Raw genomic sequence first — 22,725 nt, 5'->3', positions numbered from 1 at the left:
AGGGCAGTGGAGGAAACCCAATCAGGGGACGCATTCAGGCTTGTAACTACACCAGAAGGCAGATTATGCCACAAGGGATTCTGGGAGTGGGTATAAGTTTGAGGGAAGTGCATGATTGGGTATCTTTGGCGGGAGCAGAGTCCCAGGAGGGAGAGAATGGCTGTCTCTCCTCCTGTCTGAGGAATTGGATGTCTCGGGGTGTTGCCTGAGAATCCAGAGAGTGCTGAGCTAAGCTGAGGGGATCCGGTGTGCCGAGAACCAGCGGAGAGAGAGGATTCCAGTCCCAGGAAAGCCTACACAGGTCGTGAGTACTGAGGATTGCCCCTGGGGGTCTGCCTGAAGTGCTAGAGGAGACCACTCCGGAGAAGGTTCTAGGATCCAGGCATCAGCTAGCTGAAAATGGGGTACCTAGGTTGAGGACCCTGAAGTGACAGAGGGGGTACCTAGTCAGGGGACCCTGCAGTTTGGGCCCTAAAGAGACAGTGTACAGTGTTTAGTAGAGAGTTACAGCCATACAAGAATTCACAGCAAATCTACCTCAAGCCAGTGCCAAGGCTGGAGGAAGTAGTAAGTGACTTTGTAGTACAGTAGCGTCAGAAGCTCATTATTATGGATCTTCTGGACTCCAAGTCAAGGATCTAGCACTTCTTTCAAGTTACAGTGTGTACCAAGCGTCAGTAAGCGTTGGCTGGCGTCAAGACAGCGTTAAAAGACATTTTTGCTGAGGCAGTCCCAAGCAGGGCCGGCCCTACCATGGGTCCCGCTGGTTCCATTGGACCCAGGCAGCACTTGGAGAGGGGCAGCAAATTGACTTCCAAAATTTATTTTTCAGCAGTTTTGGGTGTCATCAGTTTGCGTCACGTTATGGGCGCCATTTCCCCATCTCATACTGCCGCCCGTAGTGAAAACTGATGAGTATGAGGAGGCAGAACGTCTCCTCTGGGGAATGTCCATCATGTGATTGTGGTGTGCATAATGATGTCAGACATCAGTGCACTCCATCTTATGCAGGGCAGGCTGGATCTTCTAGGGCGGTGGGCACGGCAGACAAAGGAATGACAGGAGGAGTGAGGACAGACAGTGGGTGTTTAATGAACCGGTCAGGGGGTGAGTCATGGAAGAAGTTAACAGTATATATAATATTTTCTACATTTTATTTTTATATAAAATAATGGATGTGGGGGCCTTTTGTTGGGCATGATTTTTTTTTTTTTGGGGGGGGGGGGGGGCAACATTTTATTCTTGGACCCAGGCAGCACAATGTCTTGGGCCAGCCCTGGTCCCAAGTTGTAATTAGTTGAGCCTAAGGAGTATCCCACTCATTCCCTTCTCCCATCCCCGTAAATACAATAAAACAACAAGACAGAGATGCCGGAGTTGTCCATGTCTCAGTTCTCACACCCAGGGTCGCAGCTCACATGGGCTGGGGAGGTAACCGGTAACAATGGCAGACCCACCTAAGGTCCAACGCCTGGAAAACCTGCTACATAAATAAAACGCCATGGTGTAAAATCTTAGGATATTTATTGAAGAAATAAGTAATGCACTTACAGCAAGTAAAATAACATCAAGCACGTATAAAAGCCGGCCGGCTAAAGGCTGCACCCGTCCTTCCGAAATCCTCGTAATTCTCGGTGACGTCAGCACTTTACCAGATTCAAATGAATGGGCTGCTGAACCTACGATGTACACGCTAGGCTGCGCACGCACATGTAATTGAATTGAAAAAGTATTCATACCCCTAGAATTTTCCATATTTTGTCATGTTACAACCAAAAACGTAAATGTATTTTATTGGGATTTTATGTGATAGACCGACACAAAGTGGCACATAATTGTGAAGTGGAAGGAAAATAAATAGTTTTCAAAATTTTTTACAAACATGTGAAAAGTGTGGTGTGCATTTGTATTCACCCCCCTGAGTCAATAATTTGTAGAACCGCCTTTCCCTGCAATTACAGCTGCAAGTCTTTTTGGGGATGTCTCTACCAGCTTTGCACATCTAGAGAGGACATTTTTGCCCATTTTTCTTTGCAAAAATTGTGGCATGTGTAGCACTACTCCCATGGGAGCTGCTGGTTACAGGTTCCCCTGGGATAGGAGAAGGTATGAGTGGGATACTCCAACTGAATAGAACTATGCACAATAGGCAGGGACCACTTGAATAAATGCTGGTTAACGATGAGTAACGCTGAAATTGAGCTAGTCACGGCTAGGCCGCTGCTTCACTTTGCCCTTGGCTGTGAAAGGTTTTGCTTAAGCTTCCTGAGATAAACTCTATCCTGAGGCAAGCAGTAGACTGTACTGCTGACCACTTCAGGGCCCTTCCTGGCACCCCCTTTATCCCCTAATCTTCAGGGTTTAACTACTTGGCACCCCCTTTACTGTAACACTCTGAGTGAGCTGGCTCCTTGATCCCCTGACTTCTCTGGAGTGGTCCCCTCTCTTAGACAGATCTCTCTGTACTCACAATACTGTTTTTCCCAAAGTCCTCTGCCCAGCAGCTCCACTGGTCAGCACTCTGGATCCTCTGCAGCTCAGCTCCACTCCTGGTCCCTAGGCCGACCTCACTCTGCAGGAGGAGAGACAGCCATCCACCTCCTCCTGGGACTTTGCTCCCGCCAAAAGACACCATTTCACATCCCACTACAGATTTATTCCCAATCCCAGGATGCATTGCAGCAATGCCCACCCACTGGGACAGTCATAAACCCTGGTGTGCTTTTGGTTAGGTTTCCTCCACTGTCCAACAAGCTCCCTTATTGGATACAGTGGGGAGACTCCCTTAGACCCAATGAATCACACCTGAGAACATGTGACAGGCTAAACTGACAAATCAGGCTCTCCTGATAAGCAGAAAGAGCCACTCTATGCATTTGCCTAGCACCTACCTAGGAGGGTGCTACACATGCATTTGTATTTACCCCCCTTCACTCTGATACCCCTAACTAAAATCTAGTGGAACCAATTGCCTTTTGAAGTCTCCTAATTAGGTCATCTGTGTGTAATTTAATCTCAGTAGAAATATAGCTGTTCTGTGAAGGTTTGTTAGAGAACCGTAGTGAACAAACAGCTTCATGAAGGCCAAGGAACACACCAGACAAGTCAGGGATAAAGTTATGGAGAAGTTTAAAGCAGGGTTAAGTTTGAAATAAATATCCCAAGCGTTGAACATCTCAGGGAGCGCTGTTCAATCCGTCCGAAAATGGAAAGAGTATGGCACAACTGCAACCCTACCAAGACATGGCCGTCCACCTAAACTGACCGGCCAGGCAAGGAGAGCATTCATCAGATAAAGCCAAAAGGCCTATGGGAACTCTGGAGGAGCTGCAGAGATCCATAGCTCAGGTGGGAGAATCTGTCCACATGACAACTATTAGTCGTGCACTCCACAAATCTGACCTTTATGGAAGAGTGACAAGAAGAAAGCCATTGGTGAAAGAAAGCCATAAGAAGTCCTGTTTGCAGTTTGGGAGAAGCCATGTGGGGGACAGAGAAAACATGTGGAAGAAGGTGCTCTGGTCGGATGAGACCAAAATAGAACTTTTTGGCCTAAAAGGTGGTGGAAAACTAACACTGCCCATCACCCTGAACACACCATCCCTACCGTGAAACATGGTGGTGGCAGTATCATGTTGTGGGGATGCTTTTCTTCAACAGGGACAGGGAAGCTGGTCAGAGTTGATGGGAAGATGGATGGAGCCAAATACAGGACAATCTTAGAAGAAAACCTGTTAGAGTCTGCAAAAGACTTGAGACTGGGGTGAAGGTTCACCTTCCAGCAAGACAACAACCCGAAACATACAGCCAGAGCTACAAAGGAATGGTTTAGATCAAAGCATATTCATGTGTTAGAATGGCCCAGTCACAGTCCAGACCTGAATCCAAGTGAGAATCTGTGGCAAGAGATGGATGGAGACGCTCTCCATCCAATCTGACAGAGCTTGAGATATTTTGCAAAGAAGAATGGGCAAAAATGTCCCTCTCTAGATGTGCAAAGCTGGTAGAGACATCCCAAAAAAGACTTGCAGCTGTAATTGCAGGGAAAGGCGGTTCTACAAAGTATTGACTCAGGGGGGTGAATACAAATGCAAACCACACTTTTCACAGATTTATTAGTAAAAAATGTTGAAAACCATTTATCATTTTCCTTCCACTTCCCAATTATGTGCCACTTTGTGTCGGTCTATCAGAAAAAATCCTAATAAAATACATTTACGGTTTCAGTTGTAACATGACAAAATGTGGAAAAATTTCAAGGGGTATGAATACTTTTTAAAGGCACTGTGGACTAATTCCCATGCCATAATTATTATGGGTTATCTGTGGTCTGTCAGGAGCAGAGAACACTTTGATCTTTTTATTCTATTGGTTCTAATAATATAAATGGAAGGAGGAGTCAGAGGAGACAAAGCCTGTATTAGGAGAAGAGGAAGCAGAGGATGACACATCGATGACAAATGGTGAAATCAGTCACGATGAGGACATTAGCAGAAGTGCGCGACTGATGGTCATGTTTAACCACTTCTGGACCGGGCCTTTTTCTCACACTTGTTGTTTACAAGTTAAAATCAGGTATTTTGCTGGAAAGTTCCTTAGAACCCCCAAACATTATATATTTTTTTTTTAGCAGAGACCCCAGAGAATAAAACTGAGGTTGTTGCAAAATTTTTTATCACACTGTATTTGGGCAGCAGTCTTTCAAACGCAATTTTATGGGGAAAAATACACTTTATTGAATTAAAAATAAGAAACAGTAAAGTTAGCCCAATGTTTTTCTATATAATGTGAAAGATAATGTTACGCCGAGTAAATAGATACCCAACATGTCGCGCTTTAAAATTGCGCACACTCGTGGAATGGCAAGAAACATTGGTACTTATAAATCTCCATAGGTGACATTTTAAAAATGTTTACAGGTTACCAGTTTAGAGTTACAGAGGAGGTCTAGGGCTTAAATTATTGCTCTCGCTTGAACGATCGTGGCGATACCTCACATGTGTGGTTTGAACACCTTTTACATATGTGGGCGCGACTTGCGTATGCGTTCGCTACTGCGCGCCAGCTAACGGGGACGGAGTGCTTTAATTTTTTTTTTTTTCAATTTATTTGGTTTTATTTTTTATTTTGACACTGTCCTTTTAAAAAAAAAAAATTTGATCACTTTTATTCCTATTACAAGGAATGTAAACATCCCTTGTAATAGAAATAGGCATAACAGGAGCTCTTTATTGTGAGATCTGGGGTTAAAAAGACCTCACACCTCACATCTACACTAAAAAAGAAAAAAAAAAGTCATTTTTTTTTCATGATGAACAAAATGGGCTCTTTAAAACTGTTGCTAGGAAGTGATGTATGACGTCGCTCCAGTCCTCCAGGGCCATAGAGTGGAGTGGGGGCCATCTTGCCCTCACTTGACTTCCTGCCTGAGAGGACATCGGACCAGATCGTTTTCCCCGCTACCGATGGGTCCAGTAAGCAGGGAAAACGACCGGGAAGCGGCAGGAGGGGGGCACCTCTCCCGCGGCTCATAAGGGTGATACCACGGCGAGTCCGGTAAGCAGGGAAAAAGAGAAGGGAAGGGGCGGCAGCGCCGCCCATAAAGGTGATCCCGTGGCGAATCCACTGCTGGGACCACCCTTATGTTAAAGCGGACCGCCCGCCGTTTAATAAAAGTACTGATGTAAATACATGGTACAATACAATGGGGTTGTTACCAAGACATAAAAACACACGGCAATAAACACACAGATGTCAGGATGTCAGATTTTCTAACTAGAGATCGACCGATTATCGTCAAAGTCGATATATCGGGGGACCGATATGCACTTTCCCCGAAATATTGGAATCGACCCCGGAGGTTACCGTTATTGCCGATATTTCGGGAAAGTGCTGTACCGGAGTGATGCCTGCAGCTAGAGGCATCACCCCGGTACCGGCCTCCATAGCCGACGGTCGGCTGTCTTGTAATGACAACCGATGCAGCTGAGAAGCCGCTCGGCTGCCATTACAAGGAGGACGTACCCCCCCCCCCTCCCGCCGCCTTCCATGGCTCGTCTGGGTCTCCCGTCCCACCGGGAGACCCGGACAACCAGCCTGCACGGCCGCCGAAGAGAAGACCCAATCAAAGCCGCATTTGGCTCTGATCGGGTCTCCATGTAAAAACCCGGAAGTGATGTCATCACATCACTTCCGGCGTACTCGGCGCCAAATTCAAAAAAATTACAGCATTCAAAACAGCCAAACTTGGCGTTTTGAATGCTTTAAAGTGCAGAGGAGGGGTTTGGGGTCTTTTAGACCCCCAGATCCCTCCATAAGAGTACCTGTCAAAAAAATGTTTTATTGTACGAAAATATTGGCCAATATCGGCCGATACGGATATGCGATTACCAAAATATCGGTATCGGTATCGGCAATAAAAAAACAATATTGGTCGATCACTAGTTCTAACCCAGATGTGTCAAACACAAGACCAGAGGGCCAAATCCAGTCCTCTAGGCCATTTTATGTGGCCCTCACACCCAGATCTTGTTTTTAAGCTGGAACATGGAGGAACTCAGTTCTGCCACCTCCAGCTCTCGCCCTTGGCCCCCCACTTACCACTAGGAAAGCTTTCCGCTCTGCACTCACGGGCCCAGCAAGATGCAGATGCATGTGCAGTGTGGGATGGGGTATCACGTAGTAAACTGCACTGTGATCCCCATCTGTGCACCGATGCGGACAAATGATTGCCCTGCAAGTAAGATAGAGAGGCAGAGCCACTGCCGGGAGGTACTAGAGTCAGGCTGTGTAGGTGAGATGTCAGGAAGATTTAGGGGGGGGGGGGATGAGTGCAGAAGTGGCGGATGGGGGAGAGTGGTGCAGAGGTCAGAGCTGAGGGGTGGAAGTGAGATGTGGACAGCCTGTGAAAGAGAGCTAAACCTTGCACAGTACACCCTTAAACCTTGCACTCTGTATGTTGCGCACTCTTCAACCCTGCACTCTGTATGTAACGAACTCCTGAACTCTGCAGTCGGTATGTAGTGCACCCCTGAACTCTGCACTTTGTACGTAGCGCACCCCTGAACTCTGCACTTTGTACGTAGCACACCCCTGAACTCTGCTCTATGCACGTAGCACACCCCTGATCTCTGCACTCTGTACATAGCGCATCTCTGAACTCCTCACATAATGCACTCCTCGTATTTATTGCACCTTTAAGATTCTCCCACACCCACCTGGATAAATTTATATAGTCTTACAGATACAATCGGCCCTTTGAGGGCAGCCATAATGCTGATGCGGTTGGCCCACAATGTTGGTCCATATCTTCTAAGAGAAGATTATCTAGAGCAGCCATTCTCAACCAGGGTTCCATGGAACCCTAGGATTCCACCAGGGGCTGCCAGGGGTTTCTTGAGCTGTGGATGATTGACCTCCCATCTGATGGTACCTTTACAGACCTGGGTCCTCACATAATGCACTCCTTGTATTTATTGCACCTTTAAGATTCTCCCACACCCACCTGGATAAATTTATATAGTCTTACAGATACAATCGGCCCTTTGAGGGCAGCCATAATGCTGATGCGGCTGGCCCACAATGAAACAGAGTTGATACCCCTGTTCTAACCCTTCATGACTCTACTAAAAGGTGTTTTTGTATTTCTCTGTCTCTCTGTTGGTTCATATCTTCTAAGAGAAGATTGTTTAGAGCAGCCACCAGGGGCTGCCATGGGTTCCTTGAGCTGTGGATGATTGACCTCCCATCTGATGGTGCCTTTACAGACCTGGGTCCATCACCACTTGGTAGAGCCAGTACCATGATGCCAATGATTTTGAAAGCTGTCCGTAAGGGTGGCATTCTATTCAGCACTGCAAGGGGGGGGGGGGGGGTAATTTTTCCCACTGACCACCAATGTAAGTAGCATTTTTCTAATGACCCCCAATGAACTAATCTTTGCAGGGATTTAGTGAGACATGCCTATTATTTCAAGGGTTCCTCCGAGGTAAAAAGTTTGAGAAAGGCTTGTCTACTTGATGCAGAAACGTATTGGTGGCTTAATGGGGACGCAGGTGTCACAGAGGTGCACCGGGGGCACTAGGAATCAATAGCAGGCATACCAGGGGAACATCTGAAGACACAGAGGGCGCACAAAAGCCACTACGTTACCTAGAGGAGACTGGAAGGCTGGCATGGAGGATGGAGGTGGCATGAGGATTCCAGTCAGTATTCCGGTCAGCCCTCTAGTTCCTCCTGTTTTGAATTGTAATGTAACTGTATTGTCTTCCCTCACATTGTAAAGAGCTGCGCAAACTGTTGGCGCTATATAAATCCTGTATAATAATAAATAATTGTACTGTAGCAGCAGGGGGCACAGCAGAAGGTTGGTGGCCCTCTGCTGGAACACCAAGCTATAAGACATTTCGCATTTTGAGACGGCACCAGTCAGGAAAGCTGTCTCCTGATAGGACACAGCACTGATCAGGGAAAAATGTCTCTTGAATGTTTACAGCATCGATATTCCCATTGAGACCTGTAAGTGCCTATGGCTGTACGCTGGAGAGGAGACCTTGGAGATGTGGGTGTGATGCTTACCGCTTTCCAACGTCATGGAAAGTGAAGGGATATCTTCCCAACAGAGATGGCAAAAAGAAACTGGCGAAGCCTTTAAACCTTCTCTCCTAGCTGGAAGGGTTCAGGCTAAAGCCTAAGAATATCGGACGGTTAAAGCGGAGTTCCATCCAAAAGTGGAACTTCCGCTCTTTTGTTTCCTCCTTCCTTCTTGTCACTGAAGGTTGGAAATGAATGTCGATGTGACCCCACTAATGAATAGAAAAAATAACAAACTTTCTTAAAAGATTCCTTTACTAACAATGTTTGTTTAAATTCTGCACATCTAAGGCCATCTTAGGATATCAGGGGTTTGGTTTAGGTCTCTCAGCAGATCTCTAACCACCATGGATTAGGGACAACCATGCTATTAATCTACCTTTCCCACCTCTTGTCATTGGATCACCACATGGTGGAATGATGACCTCCGATGAGCACTGGGACAATGGTGCTTGACTTTGACCATATGAGACTTAAAGTGATTGTAAAGGCAGAACGTTTTTTTCCATTCGTTGGCTCCCACTGCGGTCAATCACAGCCAGTGAGCCAATGAGGAGAAAGAAGGGGGCTGGCTCTATGTGTTCTATGGATGCACAGAGCAGGGCTAGGGAGCGAGCATGCCCCAGTGCCCCCATAGCAAGCAGCTTGCTATTGGGGGAACTGGTCAAGGGGGAGGAGCCAGGAGCGCTAGTGGTGGACCCCAGAAAAGAAGGATCGAGGCTGTTCTGTGCAAAATCATTACACAGAGCAGTATGACATGTTTGTTTTTGTTTGGTTTTTTAACCACTTGCCGACCTCCGCACGACTATTTACGGCGGCGGTCAGCCCCTCACAGGCAAAGCGACGTAGGTCTACGTTGCTAGCCTGTGAGGCTCTAGGGAGCGAGCGTGCGCCGCCGGAGGCGCGCTTCCGCTCCCGCTCGCTCACGGACCCCCCCCGCGCGTGTGCTCGGCAGACCCGATGTCCGCCAGGCACTCGCGATTGTCCGTTACAGCGGGAGAAAGGCAGGCGGCTAATGTAAAAAAAGCCGCCTGTCATTCTTCCCTGTGTAAGAATGGAGATCATACGGTTCTGCTATGTAGGACCGTTGATCTCTGTTCCTACACCTCAAGCCACAGTTAGAAGCACGCCCCTAGGGACACGCTTAACCCCTCCCTCTCCAATAAAGTTAACCCCTGCCCTGCCAGTGTCATTTTTACAGTAACAGTGCATATGTATAGCACTGATTACTGTAGTAATGTCACTGGTAACCCCAAAAATGTCAAAAATGTCAGTCAAGGGTCCGATCTGCCCGCCGCAATGTCGCAGTACCGCGAAAAAAATCGCAGATCGCCGCCATTACTCGTTAAAAAAAAAAAACCAACAAAAATGACAAAAATCTTTCCCTTAGTTAGTAAACGCAATAACTTTTGCGCAAACCAATCAAAATACGCTTTTTGCGATCTTTTTTTACCAAACATATGTAGCATAAAACAAATTGGCCTAAAATGTTAAAAAATTTAGATTTTTTAATTTTTTGGGGGGGGAATTTCATATAAAAAAATGTGAAAAATATTGTTATTTTTGCAAAATTGACGCTCTTTTTTTGTTTATAGCGCATGATCAAAAAATCGCACAGGTGATCAAATACCACGAAAAGAAAGCTCTGTTTGTGGGAAAAAAGGACGTCAAATTCGTTTAGGTACAGCGCTGCACGACCGTGCAATTGTCCGTTAAAGTCACACAGTGCCGAATCGCAAAATAGGCCCTGGTCAGGAAGGGGGTAAAATCTTCCGGGGCTTAAGTGGTTAAAGCTGAATCTTTATTACCACTTAGATTTTGTGCCAGCAGACCACAGCACATTTTTTTTATCCCAATAAAGCAACATACAGACTTTAGGGAAGTAAGGTAGCGCTTTTTTTATATACAGGTTCAACAGGTTCAGCACACAGAACTTCACTTTATACAGAACAGTGGGAATTACCAGAGGATGTCACCCTTAATCATTCAATTGTTACATTTCAGTGCTCCATTAATGACTATTCACAGGTCCTCACTTTTTTTCAAGGCACATGAGTGTCCCACAAAGGGAAACCTCTGCAACCAATGTAGCTCTTTTCACTACACTCTGCCGATTGGCACCTCCACATGGGTCCTATCTCCAAAGCTGCCTGCACTTTCTGGTCAAGCACCCAAGCCGCCCATTTGAGGAAGTATTCATATCCTAAGTATCCTTGCATAAGACCGGTTCCTGTCTCTACTTAACTTCCCAATCCAAGGTCCACCTTGTGACGCAAACTGTGTTATATATAGCACATCAGCCTTCAAAATATTGCAGGAATTCAAGCCTAGTTTTGGCACAGGCTTCCCCATGATGGTGGCAGTATAAAAAGGAGAAGATAACTGCGCTAAACTGTAGTAAAAAATGGTTCCGGAGCAGCAACTATAAAGTGAGAGATACACCGAATCATGACGTCACCATGCTCATACGATCAGGGGCAGCCTGCCAACTTTTGGCCCAGGGGGCAAGTACAAACCAGAGGCCCATGGTGCACGACTCGGCCCTCCTCCTACTCTCCCTCTTCCCAACCTCCTCCTGATCCCCATTCCAAGCTGAAGCTCTGCTCCAGGTACTCTCTACTCACCGGCTGAATCCAGGTTCCCGACCTGGCCAGCAGGGGGTGTTTGGGGGGAGCTGGGACAGTTCCTTCAGGGCTGGCCGGGGTAGGAGAGTCTCCAGTGGGGCGAGAAACCGGCCTCTGCTCAGACACAGTTTACACTATCCATGCTGGGGGGGTCTGTGCTCTGTCCTTGTCTTTATCCCGCACTCAGTAGCTCAGTGGTGGGGACATTTTTCTTCTCTTCACCAGGAATCCTTTAGGCATGTCTGTGGTAGAAGCAGTGCAGCCTTTTTACGGGACATCAGAGCAGCCCAGGGGGGCAATTGCCCCCCTGCCCCCTGGCCCAGTCCTCCCCTGCATACGATCCCGGAAGGACGGATGTGCAGCTGTAGCCGGCTGGCTTTTTTTTTATGCTTTGTTTCTACTGCTCATCTAAGTGTAATATTTTATGGTATTTTAAAATAAAATTGCAGTTTAACACTATGGCGCCTCTTCTATTGCATTGTATGGGGAATCTATGTCCTTTTGCCAAGTGAGCTCTGGATGGAGGTCTAAGGATGAGGGCCCTGTGATCCCCATTGGAGTTGGATGCCTTGGCTTTGATTGTTACAAGCGCCATTGACCCTTGAGGTCAGGTTGTTCTGGTAAGCAGATTAACCTAGCGGTGGTGGATATTCCATTTGGTGGTGGATTCTACATCAACTCACAGATATCATTTTTGTGTTTCTTTCTCACGTCTGAAGATTCACATTACCAATATATGTTGGACAGACGCTGGTGTTTGATTATTGACTTTTTATCACATTTATTGTTTTCTAATTACACTATTTATATTTACCTGAACATTTCTTGAATGTCAATTTTCAATTTTTCACATTTTTAGCGCAACTTATATTTTTTTTACCTTTTTCCCCATGATGGTGACCATAGCAGAGGACATGCAGTGCTCGCCTTGGTGCCAGTAGTAAAGCAGCTGACATATGACCACCTAACATTGCCCCTCGGAAGCCAGCAGAGGGCACCACCTGACTCTCCTGCCTACAAGCAGTAGGACTTTAGGTCTTCTGAGAAATAAGTCATATGTAGTCTGATTTTTACTATTAGCACTTTTCCACTGCAAGTACCGGCTCGGCTCTACACGGCCCTGCTTGGCCCGGTTTGCTTTTCCACTGCTGGTACCGCATGGTACGGTGTTGGAACGGTACGGTACGGTACGGTTTGCTTTTCCACTAAAGTAGTACTAAAGTTAAGTGGGTGGGATAACAACGATTCTCTGACCAATCAGTGGCTAGTAGTGACTGCATGCAAAGGATTGTGGGATATGGTACCGGTATGGTACCTCTTGGAACCACAATCGAGGTGGTACTGTTTGCACTTTTCCACTGCAAGTACCGGCTCGGCTCTACTCGGCCCTGCTTGGCCCTGCTTGGCCCGGTTTGCTTTTCCACTGCTGGTACCGCATGGTACGGTGTTGGAACGGTTCGGTACGGTACGGTATAGGTTTGCTTTTCCACTAAAGTAGTACTAAAGTTAAGTGGGTGGGATAACAATGGGGTGGGTGGGATTCTCTGACCAATCAGTGGCTAGAAGTGACTGCATGCAAAGGATTGTGGGATATGGTACCAGTTATGGTACCTGTTGGAACCACAATCGAGTAGGTACTGTTTTTTCAGAGCCGTACCGTACCGTACCGTTCGGTTCCATGCAGTGGAAAAGCGCCGCCGTACCGTACCGAACCGTTCCGACACTATACCATGCGGTACCAGCAGTGGAAAAGCACAAAAGCGTGCCGAACCATTCGGTTCCATGCAGTGGAAAAGCGCCATTAGAGAGCCGTACCGTTCGGTTCCACACAGTGGCAAAGCGCTGCTGTGCCAAAACTTTTCAGATTGAGCGGGTCTACAGTCTCTTGCCAAATTTCTGATAAATGAATGGTAGGTTGCAGCCCAACTCTATTCACTCACTTGACAGGTACAACAAGGATTAATTATTAAATATGTTAAGCTTTGTCTTTATTTCTAAAACCCAAATTCAAACAAAACTTTTTTCCCAAAGAGATAAAAATGTTGAAACTTTCCCAGGTTTTGTATTGCTGTCTGTGATATCCCCATAGTTCCTGTCTTGGTAACACCCTATCCATCAGGGTGTCACAGACATTGGAAGGTAGGGGAAATCTCACAGAGGGTAATCAAAACGTTACCATTACAGAAGTTTTAACTTTTTACCATTATAGTCATATTTTAAAAAAGAAAAAAAGTATTAAGTTAGGCTTCAAATAGCCATCATTAGGAGTTACATCTAGAGAACAGACTCTCATACCTTCTTGTCACATGTCTCTTCCGGTGCGGGTGGTTCTTCTGACTCTTTCTGAATCGGCACGTTGGTCCTGGCATTCCTGGGCTGTGGGGCATCCGGTGGAGCTCCAAAAACTTGTGCTGTGAAATTGGTGAAAAAAGTCTGCAACACAGAAGAAAAGAGGTCATGTGATACTGGAGCCCAGCAGTTCCTAAATTATACCAAGGGTCCCAGGGTGTGTTTAATTAATGGGCCCCTATGCCAGTTTAACGTGATCATGCATAAGGATCAGTGTACTGATGTTCTGAAGGAATGCAGAATTTGGATATATTGGGCCACCATTAGAAATCATGGAGCCCTGTACAGCCTTCTTGTCAGGTGATCCAACCCCCTCCTTCCCCAGTGTATTCCTATACATTTTAAATAAGTGCCTATAAAATGGGGGGTAAAAGAGGAGCAAGTGCCCCCTAAGCTGATTGTGATGAGCAGAGCTGACATGGAGCAGAAACTGGCGTGGCCGGAGCACACACCTGCTGCAAACTACTCAAACAGGTGGCCATCTGCTTTGGCCTGCCTCCTGCTTACCACCTTGATGGTCTGGGTGCTGGACTTCCAGTGCATCAGAAGGAGGGTCATTCACAATGCCAAGGAGGAGAGTCCAAGAGGGTTGACCCATCTCTGTCCAACTCCAACTGTATGTGTATGGTGGAGTTGCTTTAATGTGGTCTGGTACGGCCAGAAGCTGAACTACTGCTTTGGCAGCATGGCTCTCAACAACAAGATGGTGATGCTGGAGGGCCAAAGGCTTCTGTACTTCTCAAGTCCTCAATTTCGACAACTGCATGCACCCACAGCCTTTCCCAGGCCAAGGCCACCCTGCTGATGCAGTAGGGCCCGGTACGGACTACCACTGGACTATCACTTGGGCAGCGCAGCCTTCAACACCAAGGTAGTGATTCTGGAGGGCCAAAGGCTCTGCAGATTCTTGAACTTTTAAGGTCCTCAATTTCAGCAACTTCATGCACTCACAGGCAGCCCCTGCCAGGCCCAGGGCACCCTGCTAATGCAGTAGGGCCCAGTACGGACTACCACTGGACTATCACTTGGGCAGCGCAGCCTTCAACACCAAGGTAGTGATTCTGGAGGGCCAAAGGCTCTGCAGATTCTTGAACTTCTAAGGTCCTCAATTTTAGCAACTTTATGCACTCACAGGCAGCACCTGCCAGGCCCAGGGCATCCTGATGATGCAGTAGGGCCCAGTACGGACTACCACTGAACTATCACTTGGGCAGCACAGCCTTCAACATCAGGGTAGTGATTCTGGAGGGTCAAAGGCTCTGCAGATTATTGAACTTTTAAGGTCCTCAATTTCAGCAACCTCATGCACTGCAAGGCCCAGGCCACTCCGCTGACCCGATAGGGCTCATTACACTCTACTCCTGGAATAGTGCTTGGGAAGCATGGCCCTCAACACTAAGAAGGTGATGATGGAGGGTCAAAGGCTTTGCAAAATCTTCGACTTCTCAGGCCATCAATTGTGGCAAATGCATGCACCCATAGACAGCCCCTGCCAAGCCCAGGCCACCATGCTGTCCCAATGGAGCCCGGTACTTGAGTACTGCACAGGTCCTATATAACAATATTCCCATTACAAATTTCACATATGATGGTGGCAGATAAAAACTATACTATATACTGTAAAAATGCATCTTCTAGGTACAGGGAGTGGAATCATTGTATACGACGCCAAGGAGGACCCCTCTGGTTACTTGTTGGTATGAACCTCAGGATAAACCATGTAAAAAAGGAATGGACTAATACTGTAGTATCCTCAAAATAGGTTTAATAAAATATATGGGAACACTAAGAGCCGGTTCACATTGCAGCGACCCGACTTGCCGAGGCGACCTGTGAGGTCGCGGTGCACAGCGCGCACCGCGACCTCGGAGAGACCTGCACGGACTTCATATCATTGAAGTCAATGCAGGTCGCTCCGAGGTCGCCCCAAAGAAGCTCAGGACCCTTTTTCTAATTCGGAGCGACTTGTGTCGCTCCTATTAGAAGGGGTCCTGTGCTACTCTATGGCAGGCGACCTACGGCGACTTGTCAGGCAACCAGGTCGCCTGACAAGTTGCCCCAGTGTGAACGGGGTCTTACAGAAGTAGTCTTGTATAGAGGCATAAAATGAACCGAGTGATATATGAAAAAAGACTGCGGCCGCCTGCAGCGCGGACCGCGGAATGAATGGTGACGATGCGGCGCTCCTCCCTGACGCGTTTCCTCCTAATGCGGACGTCAACTGAGACAGATTGGAATTTTGGAACCTAGCTTTTTGAAATATGATAATATCGTTTAGATAAGATTATGATTTTAGAGCCAGGCCTTCTCTCCAACATCAGTGCCTGACCTCACAAATGTGCTTCTAGAAGAATGGTCAAACATTCCCATAGACACACTCCTAAACCTTGTGGACAGCCTTCCCAGAAGAGTTGAAGCTGTTATAGCTGCAAAGGGTGGGCCAACTCAATATTGAACCCTACGGACTAAGACTGGGGTGCCATTAAAGTTCATGTGCGTGTAAAGGCAGGCGTCCCAATACTTTTGACAATATACTGTATATATAAAAAAAAAAAAAAATTTGGCTTTAGATACAGTTTAAACAAAGTTCCTTTTAGCACCCCCTATGCCTGTGATGGCAAACCTTGGCACCCCAGATGTTTTGGAACTACATTTCCCATGAAGCTCAACTACACTGCAGAGTGCATGATCACCATGGGAAATGTAGTTCCAAAATATCTGGGGTGCCAAGGTTCACCATCACTGCCCTATGCCATCTCTACCCCCCCACCAAATATTATGGGGGAGGCATATTTTAGCTGACGAAATTAGAAGCTGGCTTTGTGCTCTGTAGGAATTGCAACATTGGTTCAGACAAGAAGGAAAATTGAAAAGTGAGAGGGTAAACATCAGAGGGTATTCTAGTGCAACATGAGGATCACAAGCCACTGACTGAAAGACCAATCCGCCCCAAGTCCTCAGACCCCACCCCCCCTCTGCCCCTCTTCTCACCATAGCATCCTGTACAGCCTGGTAGACCCGCGGGAGATGTCGCTGCAGGAACTCCATGCTGCTTGCAGACCCTGCGCTGTCTCACGGCCGTCTCTCCCTCTGCGTCTGTTCGATGAGACTTGTGTGCGGGAAGTGGCCATAAACCACAAGCAATGTGTAACATCACTGCTATTTCTCCTTCCACCATATACACTTCCTCTTCACTCTGCATAACCCATTCACTGCTGGGGGCCTGCACCTTACAGGCTCATTAAAGTCTTATTCAAATCTCCTTTTTTTTAGGCACTTTCACTTAGTGAGTATGCACTTTTTTACCTTCTTATCCTTGCCTATGTTCCAGTTTAAGCTGGTGCCCAGGAGGGGCGACTGCCCCGGGCACTGTGGTATCATGTGAAGAAGAAGGGGGGGGGGCACCACCAAGAGATCAAGGGGGCATTTGAGGGGCAGCAGGAGGTAAGTATTGTTTTAGGAGTGGAATTTGGGGGGGGGGGGGTAATAGTGGTGATTTAGGGGGATTTGTATTGGGGGAGGGAGAAGATTTGTGCTAGGAAGGAGGATTTGGGGGGAATTTGTGTTGGCAGGGGGGATTTGTAGTGTGTGTGTGGGGGGAGGGAGATGTGTACTATGAGGGGAAAATTTAGGGGTAGAGGATTTGTGCTAGGAGGTGGGAATTTTTGGGGGGGCATTTGAGCTGGTGGGGGGGGGGGGTTGGGGGATGGGAGGCAAGAGAGGAGGGATTTTAGCAGGGGGTGGTTTCGTACTGGGAGGAGGGGTAATGTATGCTTAGGGGGTAAGCATGCAGATTAGTGCTCATTGTTTTTCTGGGGGAATTTTTGCTGACACAATGCTCATATATCTTGGAGGAATAGTGCCCCACCATTGGTGTCAGTGGGAGGAATAGTGCCCCATCATTGGTGTCAGTGGGAGGAATAGTGCCCAAGTGTTAGTGCCAGTGGGAGAATAGTGCCCCATCATTGGTGTCAATGGGAGGAATAGTGCCCCATCATTGGTGTCAGTGGGAGGAATAATGCCCCATCATTGGTGTCAGTGGGAGGAATAGTGCCCAAGTGTTAGTGCCAGTGGGAGAATAGTGCCCCATCATTGGTGTCAGTGGGAGGAATAGTGCCCCATCATTGGTGTCAGTGGGAGGAATAGTGCCCCATCATTGGTGTCAGTGGGAGGAATAGTGCCCCATCATTGGTGTCAGTTGGAGGAATAGTGCCCCATCATTGGTGTCAGTGGGAGGAATAGTGCCCCATCATTGGTGTCAGTGGGAGGAATAGTGCCCCATCATTGGTGCCAGTGGGAGGAATAGTGCCCCATCATTGGTGTCAGTGGGAGAAATAGTGCCCCATTGTTGGTGCCAGTGGGAAGAATAGTGCCCCATCATTGGTGCATGGTGGTCCTATGGAGCCACCTTTCATGCAGGGACTAGAGTTGTACCTCCCTTCACTGTGTGCATCAATAGAAACACACAACCCTATAGGCTAGGATGGCAAGGCACTCCCCTGCTCCTCCCTCCTCCCCCCTGACCCCTTCTCTAAGTTAACAGACTGACTGCAGACTGCACTGTCCACTGTTAATGCTTTCCTGTAAAGACTGGAAGTTCAGGGAAGCAGCACTAAGAAACAGAAACAAGCAGAAGTGAAAGTTGTAAAGTGCAAGTGCTGCGGTAAGATTATTTACAAATAGTTTACCAGGGAATGTTTTTTTTTTTGTGCTCAATGTGTTAAGCCAGGGGTCTCCGAACTTTCTAAACAAAAGGCCAGTTTATTATCCTTTCGACTTTGAAAGGGCTGGGCTGTTGCCAGCAAAAGTAGAAAATGTTCTGGCGTCGGTAACAATGCCCCATCATTGATGTCAGTGGGAGGAATAGTGCCCCATCATTGGTGTCAGTGGGAGGAATAGTGCCTCATCATTGGTGTCAGTGGGAGGAATAGTGCCCCATCAATGGTGTCAGTGGGAGGAATAGTGCCCCATCATTGGTGTCAGTGGGAGGAATAGTGCCCAAGTGTTAGTGCCAGTGGGAGAATAGTGCCCCATCATTGGTGTCAGTGGGAGGAATAGTGCCCCATCATTGGTGTCAGTGGGAGGAATAGTGCCCCATCATTGGTGTCAGTTGGAGGAATAGTGCTGCATCATTGGTGTCAGTGGGAGGAATAGTGCCCCATCATTGGTGTCAGTGGGAGGAATAGTGCCCCATCATTGGTGCCAGTGGGAGGAATAGTGCCCCATCATTGGTGTCAGTGGGAGAAATAGTGCCCCATTGTTGGTGCCAGTGGGAAGAATAGTGCCCCATCATTGGTGCATGGTGGTCCTATGGAGCCACCTTTCATGCAGGGACTAGAGTTGTACCTCCCTTCACTGTGTGCATCAATAGAAACACACAACCCTATAGGCTAGGATGGCAAGGCACTCCCCTGCTCCTCCCTCCTCCCCCCTGACCCCTTCTCTAAGTTAACAGACTGACTGCAGACTGCACTGTCCACTGTTAATGCTTTCCTGTAAAGACTGGAAGTTCAGGGAAGCAGCACTAAGAAACAGAAACAAGCAGAAGTGAAAGTTGTAAAGTGCAAGTGCTGCGGTAAGATTATTTACAAATAGTTTACCAGGGAATGTTTTTTTTTTTTGTGCTCAATGTGTTAAGCCAGGGGTCTCCGAACTTTCTAAACAAAAGGCCAGTTTATTATCCTTTCGACTTTGAAAGGGCTGGGCTGTTGCCAGCAAAAGTAGAAAATGTTCTGGCGTCGGTAACAATGCCCCATCATTGATGTCAGTGGGAGGAATAGTGCCCCATCATTGGTGTCAGTGGGAGGAATAGTGCCTCATCATTGGTGTCAGTGGGAGGAATAGTGCCACATCAATAGTGTCAGTGGGAGGAATAGTGCCCCATCAATGGTGTCAGTGGGAGGAATAGTGCCCCATCATTGCTGTCAGTGGGAGGAGTCGTTTCCCATCATTCAGCTTCGGGTGTGGCTGCTGCAAGGTTCTCTGGCTGTGTGTCTGGAGCTGCTCCAGGTGATCTGTTTGAGAGGGGAGTGAGGTGAAATCCCTCCCAGCCCTGCTGGCTCCTTCCTGGGGAGGCCATGCAGGCCAGCGGGGCCTCTCCTGCTGGAGGCTCTCAGCCATCCCCTGGTCGGATGGATGGCACCCCTGCTCCTGGACAAGCCGTGGTTGGTGATCTCTCTGCACCTGGTGAGGATAAGGATGCTGGATCCATTCGGGAGCGAGTGGTGGCCGGGATCAAAGTCCTCAATAAGGAAAGAGACAAGCTCTACAAGCTTAGAGCGGATTTAAAGCGCCTGAGAAAGCAGCGTGAAGGCTTGTTCAGCAAGAACCGCGGATCCATGGATTCAGAGGTCCAATTAGCTAAGGTCCGTGTGGAACATCAGGAAACCATCGTGGCCATGATGGAAGGCAGGGATGGTCCCTTCAGGGAGAAGTTTAGCAACGACCGAAGGTTTGCAAAGATGGAGGTGGAGGAGGAGACCCCATGTTCTGACCCCCTTCCCCCTCAAGGTGAGGTAAGCAGCCCATTGCCATCTCAGGGCTCAGGAGGCATGCTAAAGGTAATCCAGGTAATGGAGTCTCCAGTACAGGGAGATAAGCTGGTGTTTGGTGATGTGGAGGACTTGCCGGATCATGTACCTGATAAGATAAAAGCTATCAAGTCTCAGGTAATAGACAAAACTGTTTTTGTGCCTTTTAGCACCTTGCCTAATAATGAGGGTTTTCCCAGTGACACCCAGGATGATACCCCTGTGCTCAGCAATGCTTTGCCTGCTGAGAAAATGTTACGTTTAAAAAATGACATTTCTGCTCAGGAACTACAAAACCCAGAAGAGCCGATTAACCCTGCTTCTGCTGAGCCCAAAACTGTCTCAGTAATAACTAACCAGGACTCTACAGCGCAGCAGCAGGAAGCATTTGGTACTGCATTAGAAACAGTAACTACACCTAATAACATTGCAGGTGTGGTGGGACCCACCATTGTATGTTTAACTGATAATGCTGCTGATTTAGGCCAAGCTGAAAATAATAATAGAAATGTACCTGATAATGTGACATCAGTGTGGGGTCTTGGCCCTAATAAGCCTACATTTGCACAGGTGGTAAGCTGTGCTCCTTGCAATATCATCAAGCCAGGAATACAATCAAGGAGGAGCTCCGCTTCCAATCGGGGTTTTCCCTTGCAGGCTGCCACTATGAGCACCATTGGATCTGGTCTTGGGTCTATGGCTCCTGCTGGGGGTCCAAGGCGGAACGTAGTCCTCCTTAAATGGGAAGGTGGTGCAGTCCCTGTAGCACGGCGTATGGTTGTGGACCTGATCTTGGATATGGGTTTCGGGGCTAATGACCTATATGCCTTGATACATGTGGCTGGAAGTCGGGAGTACACGGTTAGTTTCACCAGACCAGAGGGTCTTGACCTGTTCTGGGAACGATATATGGCTCGGTGCAGGTCAAGACCCGAATGGGAAGGTCTGGTGCCAGTGGCAGTTTCCCAAAGGTCAACAGTAAAGAAAATCACTATTATCCTCACAAATGAGAGTGTTCCTGCTCGGGACTTAGAGGTCTGGTTGAGAAATTATGGGGATGTTTTGACCAGGCCAGATAAAATTTATGATGAGCGTGGCATCTGGACCGGGGGTTGGTCGGTAACGGTCAGGTTGGCTAGGGATGGGAATGTTGTCCGTCACCTGCCCTCCTCTGCCTTTATAGGGAGGGATAGGATGACCATTTTTTATCCCGGTCAGCCAAAACTGTGTCACCGCTGTGGAGAAAAGGGGCATTTTAGCTCCTCTTGTTCAGCTCTGATCTGTTCAGTGTGTCGGGGGCAGGGTCATGTGGCCAGGGACTGCACCCAGGCGATAAGGTGCAACCTGTGCCTGCGCCTTGGCCACCCCTACAGCCGATGTCCTGAAGCCTTGCATAATATGGATAGAGAGGTGATAGATGACCTCTTAAGGCTGGACAGGATGGAGGATGAGGCCCCTGGTGTACCACCCTCCTCTGCGGTGACTGACCCCCCTGGTCTTGTTCAGGATCCCTCCCCAGTCCCTGTGCCCACCCCTCCTGTATCTGTAAGTATTCCTTCTGTGTCTGTCCCTGTGTCCCCCCAGCCTACTGTCCCTGCTCCTCTTGTGTCAGAACCTTCCAAGTCTGTGCCCCCCAAGTCAGTTATTCCCGATAAATCTTCCCTTCCTAAGTGTGACCTTAAAGAAGCCCCCCACCCACCAGGAGTGGTAGAGGGTACCAAAAAGGGTGCTGCTGCGGCTTCCTCTGTAAAGAAGTCTTCTGTGAATACTTCAAAGAAGAAGAAGAAAACAAGAGATGAAAGCATCTCTGAATCTGACCTGCAGTACCTGGAGGAGAGAAGGAAGGTTGTGAGGCGGAAGAGACAGACGGTGAGGACGGAACAGGGACAGGATGCCCCAGTGTCTGTCCCCAACTGTTCTAGGGCTTCTGCTTGGGATATCTCCTCATCTGGGGATTCTTCTGAGCAGAATTCAGAAATTGAAATGGAGTTGGAGGAGGCTTCAAGAAAGAGAGAGGCTTCTGGTGATGAGCAGCAGAGGGGAGCTAAGAAGCAATCCACTCAATAACCCAAATGGCGGTTCCCCCTCCGTTAAAAGTGGTGACAATAAATGTCGCCAGTATTAAGTCAGTAAGAGCTCGTTCTATGGCCTTCTTTTTGTTCAGCCAATTAGATGCTGAAATTTTATTTTTGCAGGAGACTAGGCTCACCTCCTTGGCAGATATTCATATGGCCAAGAGAGAGTGGAGGTATGGTCCATCTTACTGGTCTCTTGCGGCCGAGCCTTACGGCGGGGTGGCGGTGTTGTTTAAAACCGGCATGGTAACTGTCCGGCGGGTTATTGAGGTGGAGATTGGGAGATGTATGGTCTTAGACGTTCTTGTGGGAGGGCAGGACCTGCGCCTAATTAATATTTATGGGCCGCACACAAAGTGGGACAGGAAATGCCTTTTTACAAGGATCAAGCCATTTCTTTTTACATCCCGGCAAGTGGTTTTTGGAGGTGACTTTAATACTGTGACTAGGCCCAAGGACAGGAAGGACTTCAATGACCGGCTGGGATATGATAGCGTTTTTTTAAATAGTATGGTTAGGGATGCTGGTCTTGTGGATGTGCACATTAAGCACCTT

At 47.8% G+C, this 22,725-nt stretch overlaps 1 protein-coding gene across 1 annotated transcript in view; it reads right to left on the bottom strand.

The window, feature by feature from the left end:
• LOC309557653 (uncharacterized protein) overlaps nt 1-16,684 on the bottom strand; it is a gene marked incomplete at its 3' end in the record, with an annotated part of 39,946 nt that extends 23,262 nt beyond the window's left edge. The window contains exons 1-2 of the mRNA XM_082260442.1: nt 16,557-16,684; nt 13,512-13,649 (exon numbers count right to left, since the gene is read on the bottom strand). Coding sequence (XP_082116568.1) covers nt 13,512-13,649; nt 16,557-16,613 — 195 coding nt within the window. The 5' untranslated portion in view covers nt 16,614-16,684. The remainder of the gene's footprint in view (nt 1-13,511; nt 13,650-16,556) is intronic.
• Between the last annotated feature and the right edge of the window lie 6,041 nt (nt 16,685-22,725).

This window comes from Pelophylax lessonae (assembly GCF_965119305.1).
Source record: "Pelophylax lessonae genome assembly, chromosome: 6".
NCBI lineage: Eukaryota > Metazoa > Chordata > Amphibia > Anura > Ranidae > Pelophylax > Pelophylax lessonae.
This window is presented reverse-complemented; position numbering and strand designations above follow the sequence as displayed.